The following is a 9,179-nucleotide window of genomic DNA, read 5'->3' on the forward strand; positions in this document are numbered from 1 at the left end:
CAACTCTGCAGTCTCCTTTAACAATCAGATTTGACCATCCCAATTGGTCAAAGGAGTTCCAGTTTAAACAGCTTAACTTATCCTTTAAGAATTTAAGATAACGTCACTGCACTGGCTCTATATGTTCTCTTTTTTACTAAAACCCAACAACAACTATGAACTGATTAAACCCATGAAAAAAAATAGAGGATTAAAATTCATGTCAAGATAAATGTAAAATTTTGATGAATGGTTAACTAGTTGGGTAATTGATGAAAAAATAATGATGGAATAGCAGAAAGAATGAAGAAAAAACAAGGAAATAGAATAAACCCTGCTTATACCTCTTAGGGCGCGATCGTTTTTTTGTGAAGTGAAGTTTGGTCATTGTTCGGATTTCAAGAATAAGTGAGACCCACGGTAAATTTTATTTCTCGGGGTATTACTTACCCGGGTAAATGATACCCTTCTCATACTCGGGTATGTTTGGTTTCCCGAATGGAGAGTAAGATGAAAATATCAAAGTTGCCCTTAAAAGGTTCGCCGTTCGAGAGCTTCTCCCCTTCTACTGCTCCTTCTCCAAAACTCACCATTACTGCTGAAGAGTTCATCATCTTCATGACGAGAATAGAAGAGTTGCAGCAGCAGTGACCTCCCCAAACTCTTTCTCTTTCTCTCATTCTCTTCCCTCTCTCACTTCTCTTCTCTCCCTCTATCTCTCTCTACATCATCCTCAACATCTACCGCTGTCAATCTAGATCCAGCAGGCACTACTATTTTCATAGCCACACCTGTTTCATCTAGTACTCTCGCCTGAAATCAACTATCCGATGGTTTTCTTTTCATCTTCACGATAGTGACCCACTTCACGTAGCACTATACATCGATTTCAGAGCTGTCCCCTGTTTCAAGATTCCCAATCATCGATTTCAGTTTCAGAGCTACTCTTTTCGTTGCTGGTAGCACTATACATCAAAGAGTTTAAGAAATAGTAAGAAAAGGAGAATTCGATTGCTACTTGTAATCCCATTGCTACAGATCTGGGCATCCCATTGTGAAGTGATTCTCCACAACAAACAGGTGTCGTTCTTTCTTCTGACTTTAATTGGAGATGCCAGGATCCTCATATATGCCCTTGAATGGTTGATTTGAACCTATTGAAACCTCCTATATCTATTAATCCATACCAACAATATTGTTCTTGCTTTGCTTCAATTCCTTATGATATTCCTTGGCTACATATGACCTTCACTATATGATTTAGATCGTTGACAGTAGAATTATGCAATTTGTTTTTCTATATTTTACTTGTCTTGATGTTTGTTTTGCTGTTAAAACTATTGATGATGCATGGACCATAGGGGGAATATGGACTTACTGTTAAGGGTTGGGATTGTTGAACAGCCAAACTTCTTTCAATATTAATTGAATTCTCTAAACATAAGTTGAGGAAAAATTTATGGAGATGTGGTGATTAGTTTCCTAAATTGAGTAAAATAACCCAATAATCCAAAAATAAGAAAAATAATGATAAAAGTAAAATAATAAATAGGTAGAAAATAAAAATGGGAAATATGAATAGAATAAAATAATAAAATTAATTTAAATGGTTAGTTAAATAACAAAAGTAATAAACTAATGTAAAATTGGGATGGACAACATGAAACATGAAATTTCATATAGTTCCCCCAAGAAGAGAAAAATTATGCACACATCCCACTAAAAGAACGTTGTATTCTTACAGTAATTGTTTAAGAAGAATGGCTTATTCATTTTGCAGAAATTGTTTAAAAAGAACTTTTCTTGAACACCGAAAACAACTCTAATTGCTCCTTGTTTAAGAAATGATCTTGAGGTAACATTTCTGTTTGGTTGTACAAAAACAATTTTCATGTTTGATTACATAAAGAAAATTAAAACGAAATTGATCTATTTGGTAAATAGAACATGAAACCATTGCCTTTTTTTCATTAAGAGATGCTCACAGCATATTGACCTAAAAGCATGTATGAAGCTTGGGTATTCAATTTGAACCCAACTAAGCCTAGCCTGAGCTTTTGCACAGGTTGGACTGGGATTTGGTCATGTCCTTCCTAATAGCCAAAGCAGATTCATCCCTATCATGATAGAACAAGTTACTAGGAGTATGGGAGGGGAGAGGAATAACTGGAAATCCCATTTTTTTCAATCCATTTTACTGCTAAAATCCATTAAAATAGAGTGTATATACCAGGAAGCAAAATGACAAGGAGAACATCAAAGAAAACACAAAACCATTTCACTGTGATATGGTGCAATTCACAATTGCCATTCTGTTATGTGTGTGTGTGTAATGAGATGGATAAGGGCCAATGTAGATATTTGAATAAAACAAGAAAATTATTGAACAAGTGCAAACCTGTTATTGTCAACAGCAAGGTTGAAAAGTGCCATAACTCCAAATTCCACAGCTTTCTCGTTAAGATCATGAACAACCAACCCCAAAAACCGCACAAGGGCCTCAACAAACCCATTGGTTCCCATAAAAATTCCGGCCTCTTCATCATCCTTCGTCAAGTGTCGTATATGTTCCACTAGTTTGAATTACATCCTTAGGTCATTTCCTTTATACAAGACAGGTAGGAATTCTCATACATCTGAAACAGGTCTAGTTCAGTGTTTTCTTTTGGGTCAGTCATATTTTCAATCTCATTTCTTTAAATCTTCTCAGCAATCCTATTCTCCTCAACAGGCACTACCTTGATTCTCTTCAACTTATAGGAGTCAACACTCTCTATGGATCTAGAATTAGTTGATTCGCACTCAGATAATGCAAGCCTCCAGTAGTTTAAATCAAGACTTGTGAATTTTCTTGTTCCAGGTATCACTAAAATGTGGCAGCTGCAAGGCTTGCACATCACATTGAGAAAGGAAATGAAAATGGGCTATTTATCAGCATTGTGGCATCATGTTCAAATCTATGGGTCCTTATTCTGGATGCAAGCATTGGTTTGACTACTCAATTTTATGAGCTTTCGCCTTATTTTCTTCATAAAGCAAGTAACTACTTGCACCTTATTTTATGAGCTTCCACTGTTTCATGTTCATGTTTGGGAATGCTTAGGCATGGACAAGTGGGTTGGTGTGTGAGGGGCAAGGAGTGTGCCTGTGGCTTGACTCAATTAGTTTCTTGAACTTGTGTCAATATCATGGAATGCCATCAAGAAACTATTAAATTGACATAGCTTATATTCCCATTGACATATTATCAGAAGAATTTCAAAGAAATCTCTACTTCCAACTTTACCTTCTCTAGATATGGTTATTATGTTTCTCACTAGTATTAAAAAAATCACATTCCTTGAGTAAAGCACAAAGGTAGAGTTGATTCAGTTCCTAATTTTCAAGCCTTGTCTTCTGTTAAGTTGATTTGTTTCATATGGATGGAATTTGTTAAGCTTGTTAAGTGAAAATTCTGCAACTGGGAAAACCAATATAGTTATTTATGTTTTTTTCCCTTTTCTTACAGGTTTGTAGCCGATGCCTATATAGGGAAGTGTGACAGGGTTTGGCCTACTGACCATATGCTGATCAAATATTGGGATTTTCTCTGGTTATTAAGAAAATACCACGATTGAGACTTAGTGAATGGAAAATGATTTGGCTGTTTACATGGTACATAAATTTAAGAATGTCAGCTTTTTGTGTTGTTTGAAAAATGTGAGAGCTAGATCTATATGATGTTCTGGTTCCTTGATCGCTGAACCTTGAACCACAGAATACAAGATCCATGTTTATATTCAGAGAACACAAAATGTGAGAGATGGTTGTTTACATGGTTCCTGGGTTGGCTTCTATCCAATCACCCCCAATCTTATGACAATCCATCTACAACTACAGGGGAAAAGGAGAAAAGGGGGAAACTGTAGAAATAAGGGACACAATGTGTATGATTTGTATCACATGGACTTAAGCTTAAAGGATAAAATTGGCAAGAGGTGAAAAAGATAACAAACTTACCCAGGAAAGTAGGTATTGCAAAAGAAAATGGGAAAGTAAGGAAACTCACTTACCTGGATAAATTAAACAAAAAAAGAACATAGGTAAGTGCACTTACCCAGGTAAATGTATTTCCGAAAAAAGAACAGGGCCTTAAGACTTCCAACAGCAAGAACACCTTGCATGCAGATCATGTCTAGACATAACTAGAAACGAAACAGGAACTAAGTTCTTGAACCTTTATTTATTTACCAAAAGAAGATTTAGGCTTACTCGAGTCATCAAATTGATAACTACAATTTCCAATAGGTTTGAAAACTTCTACAACAGCTGTAATGGGTTACTGGTTTTTGTAATCTGCATCCATAAAAATTTGGATGGAACAGGTATTCTAGGAAAAAACTTTAGATTTTCCTTTTAGCCCCATCGATTCCATGAGATATATATTTATTTATTGTTGAGATCCATTATAACCGCCATGGTTTATTTAAGCATGTTACATCTTCTAATAAATTTCTTAATGTAGTGTCTGATTCAGTTATTAGACAAAACAAAAGTCAGTTTTCTTCTCTATATTATCTAGTGACCTACATGGCTGCATTTATATAAACACCTCATCCCTTTGTCTTCTTAAGAGAGGCAAAAGATGTGGTTGATGAACAGGAAAAAATCAAGGGTTGGGTATCTGAATTCAAAAGACAGATGCAGACAGAGGATGACAAGTCATATAATTTGGACTGCCACTAGTTCTCCCCTCTTTTATCTTTGTTGACAGATTGGTTGTACATAACATGGCAATCTGTTGCCAGAAAATAAAAATAAAACAACCAATCTATAACCCATTTTATAAACAACTCATTGTGGAGTATCTTAATCTATAACCCATTTTATATAGAAGAACTAAAACATTAAAAAGGAAGTTTTAATTATGTTCAACCAACCACACTAGCCACCTAGGCAACGATAGCTTACTAATCTCTTTTAAGAGAATATATATTCCTCTCATGAATGTAATTTTAAGATTAACAAAGAAGGAAATCGAGGAAAGACTCACATCAAATGAGTCCCAGTTATTTTTTTCTGCTCTTTGGCATTGTTTGCAGGCCATAAGATTTTCTAGATTGATCATCAACAGTAACACAGCTATCTAGCATTTCAAGTTGGGCTATCCAGAAAATTCATTAAGCCATTCAAATCAAAACATTGCATAGCAAACCTAGCTTCTAAGAATCAAAATAAGGTATTGAAAAGAACAATGAGCAATTCAAACCTTAGCTTAGCTAGCATCTCTGAAAAGGAAATGTCAAAGGAGACATGACATTTGTCAATATCTAAGCACAATAGTAATTATAAAAAAAAAAAAATATCTAAGCGCAGTAGTGGTGAATGGATTTCTCTGAATAGAAAGAGATATCTGCAGAAATGGATATATCAATATTTAAACCCAGTAAACCAGAGTGATTCAAGCAATGGTACCATATCTTGTTTCACATGTTTTGGGGGCAGCAATGGTAGTATGGTACTTTATAATTTCTTCAATATTTAAAGTTAAGATTGTTGCCTATAGAGATGCAATGCACTGAGGCCTCACCCAGTTTAGAAACAGACAAGAAGCAATGAAATAAAATAAGAGAAAATCATAGGTTAAGATTGAACCCGGGAATTGAGCAGAGACATGAATAGCATGAACCAAAACACACTAATAGTTTTAAATCGACAAGGAAACACATAAAATGCCATTCAAATCTGCTATAGCTTTGCTCCACCATACCGAACTGTTAGATTTAGGCATGAGTGGAAACAAAGCAAAACAATGAAGCAGGGAAGGCACTTACCTTCTTCAATATCACCTTCAAGTTACAGGTTTGATGCTGTTGTAATGAAACCAAACCAGGTACGACATTTCCAAGCAATTTTGATTAGATGGAGTTGAAAATTTATAGTGAGCATATTGTGTCCAGAAAAGATCCAAGAGAAAGAAGGAAGAGGGAATCAACCACTGGTGGTCCTTGACTGGTTTGGTTGTAGAAAACAGGGGAAAACGAAAGAATAAATAGAAGAAAGAAAGAGACTGCTGTGAATAGCCATAAAGAGAGGGAGAGAGAGTAGAAGGAAGAATGAGAATGGGCAGCCTGGGCCACGATTATCTTTTGGCCTTGAGGTGCAATAAGATGTCCACAGCCAAATTCAAACAGCATAGTTTGGATTGGTAGCTATACAATGAGAAATTCAATAAAGTAATCTTACACCTGTCAAATCTCAAAATATGTATTATACAACGACGAAAGATAAGCTTAAAAGAATTGTGGTAGCTGCTGCTATTTCTACCTGGAGGTTAGAAAACAGGGGAAAACTGAAAGGAACCTCCCTGTCTTAAGCAGGAACTGCCTCAACCAGCCTTGCAAAGTAAAACTGCGTTGTGATGAGACCTCTCTTCCTTATCCGCCACCCCACCTTCTGCAATGCCTTTTCTACATCCGCCTCTGCGTGGAGGTAAGCTCTAGTTGCCTTTGATGGGCCAGGGAAAAGTTCCCCTACCCTCTTCAATAGATCATAATAGAATGTCTTGGGGGCAAAACTCAGTATCAACCTCTTCTCTGCCAGTGATGCCAAGTGTGCTATCATTTCATCTGCCTTGTTCTGTGGATAATGTATCAGCACGTCTAGGCAGACTACCGTATCGTACTTCCCATCTATGCTCTCTAAATCACTCACTTCAAACTTCGGCAAAACCGGCTCAGGCGACCCATCTGTGTAGTCTCTCAAAATTTCTTCTCTTGCCTGCAAACGTTTTATACCTTTGTTCAGCGAAAACGACTCTACCGGCTGACGCCTAGAGTTTTGTAAACAGCATTGCACAACAAAAAACTACTGCAAAGGATTTAAAATCCACGTAATTTGGCGGAACCCGCCCTTTCAAAATTCGTCAGTTTCAGAGTTCTATTCCTCACTATTGCTGGCATCAAAACAGTCATAATTCACCCTGTTGTAAATCCTCATGTTTTCGGATTCCCGATTCCATTCCCCAAAACTAAGTGCAATCTGCTGTGTTTCGGACTTTGGTAGGGTGGTATGGGGTGGGGAGGAGTGGTGGAAATAGAAATTGACCCTCTAAGTACACAAATTCCTATGCTATCTGGGCCTTTGGGGCCAAAATGTTATAAAGCAAAACAGCAATGCGGAAAACAGGGGATCTAAAGAGCCAAAGAGGGCAGTTTTGCCTTATTTACCTGCTTCTCAGCCTCGGCAACCATGGCGGCCGAGATATCACTGGCTGATACAATTGCACCTTCCTTGGCAAGCGGAATCGCGAGGCACCCGGTGCCGCAACCGGCGTCACATACAGTGACACCTTTAAGAGGGCCATCCTCGGTGAGCATCTTCATTACGTTCTCGACGGTCTTGGAGTGCCCGAGTCGAATATCAAGCTGGACCTTGTTCACGTCGTCAGTATATCCGTAAATCTTCTTCCATCTCTGAAACCCAGAGTTATTGAAATACTCCTTGACGACTTCCTTGTCCCCGCCTCCGACCTCCTCGGCCTGGAGCTGGCGCCGCTTCTCGGGGTCGGCTAAGGAAAGCACGGCAGCCAAGGCGGCGATGCCACCACCGCCGACGATGGCGAGGGTAGTGCCGTCAAATGGGGCGCCTACGGAAGTTACGTCAGTGGATAGGAGTGGCGGAAGGGCTGATGCCAGGATTGGGGATTTAAGTCTGGGCTTGGTGAGTTTAGGAGAGTTTGGGAAGAATAGAGGGGAGGGGTTAGGGTTGTTGTGGAAGCAAATGGGAGAATATAGGGCAGCCATCGATGTGGAGAAGGCCGTTGTTTCAGACTTTCAGGCGAGGCGACGAGGAGCCGAGGAGGATGGAAACTGGAAGCTTACTCTTATCTGGTTGATAAATGATAATGTAATCTAGGAACCAGGATAGGGTGGCATCCAATCAGCCACTGCTTTTGAGTCTTGCTTGGCTGTGGGTTCACCTTTTGGTAATTATTGTGGGTCTTACCTCTTACAATCCCTTTTAATTACAAAACCATAGCCTGTAGCCACCAATTTTGGTGGGAGGAAGTCAAAATTGACACTCGTATGCAATATGCGTTTGAACCGAAGGGATTTTCTCTTCGTCTCCGCTAAATCTTTGACACGTCATTCGCTACTCACTTGACCAATACCATCAATCGAGACGGGGACCTGCTCTTCACGAATGGGCGCCTCATGTGTACATCCACCGTGAATTGGGAGCATCTCCCGTGAATAATAATTGATAAATACGTGAGATGTTCCTAATGCATGTTAGTATCTGCGCGTGAGACGCCAGGTCTGAAGAGCAGATCCGGCATCAACCGGCTGAAATTTTAATTTCAGTTACGATTAATAAAATATAAAATCTTTGTAAATAGAATCTAAAGCCCCGTTTGGTTGTGTGAATAGGGGTTTGGAATCGGAATTAGAATGGGTATTCTGATTCTAACTATTTGGTTGGGTGGAATCGAAATCCTATTTCCATTTCTATTGGAATGGTCATTCATTGCCCCTCTTGGGAATGAAATCTCATTCCTGTTGATTTTAATGGCATTCTCCCATTTGAGGGAATGGTCATTTCTTACCCCTCTCTTGGGAATGAAATCTCATTCCTATTGATTTTAATTCCCATTCTCATTCCTATCTAAACCAAATAGACTACGAGAATTGACTATTCTGATTCTAGAGGATTTTGATTCCAACTATGAATCAAACAGACTCTAATAGAGGAAAAAAAAAAACTCCAAAACCCGCAAGATCTCATCTTCAAACCCTTCTCCCCAACCATTAAAGGTGGTGTTAGAACCATGGGCACTTCAGCATTATATGGATTCTTATGCATATAGACTTACAAAAGCAAGCATTGATTTATGTGCACACCTATCGTTTAGAGAATCTTCATTTTAGTGCTTCCCCCAAATGGAGTTTGGCTTCAGTCAAGGCAAAGTCTATTCAAGCAGCCTTTACTACCTTGCATTGAGAATATCTTCATATTATGTGCTTTATTTCACGGGGAGATATTCTCAATGCAAGGTTGGGAAAGGTTGTTATAATGGTGTGGGCACACATGTTTGCCCTAATGGAAGTTGATCTCCCCCAATAGAAAAGCATTTATTCACTGTTTTGTTGATGTGGCGCTTAATATCACTTAAGTATCAATAAATGAATTCATTATTGCTTTTTTCGGTTTTACAAACA

General features: G+C 38.4%; 1 protein-coding gene and 1 long non-coding RNA gene across 2 annotated transcripts; one reads left to right on the forward strand and one right to left on the reverse strand.

The window, feature by feature from the left end:
- The first annotated feature begins 479 nt into the window (after positions 1–479).
- LOC148862329 (uncharacterized) lies at positions 480–3,792 on the forward strand. Its single transcript, XR_016110196.1, has 2 exons — positions 480–1,059; positions 3,488–3,792. It is a non-coding gene; the product is annotated as an uncharacterized LOC148862329 (long non-coding RNA).
- A 2,351-nt stretch (positions 3,793–6,143) lies between these two features.
- Positions 6,144–8,176, reverse strand: CHLM (magnesium-protoporphyrin IX methyltransferase). Its single transcript, XM_088979267.1, has 2 exons — positions 7,188–8,176; positions 6,144–6,738 (listed from the first exon to the last, which is right to left on the reverse strand). Exons 1-2 carry the CDS (start codon positions 7,761–7,763, stop codon positions 6,331–6,333), a joined length of 984 nt encoding a protein of 327 aa, XP_088835393.1. The 5' UTR covers positions 7,764–8,176; the 3' UTR covers positions 6,144–6,330.
- Positions 8,177–9,179: the final 1,003 nt, after the last annotated feature.

Source organism: Nelumbo lutea, chromosome 3 (assembly GCF_056320005.1).
Source record: "Nelumbo lutea isolate HS-2025 chromosome 3, American lotus-T2T, whole genome shotgun sequence".
Classification (NCBI taxonomy): Eukaryota; Viridiplantae; Streptophyta; class Magnoliopsida; order Proteales; family Nelumbonaceae; genus Nelumbo; species Nelumbo lutea.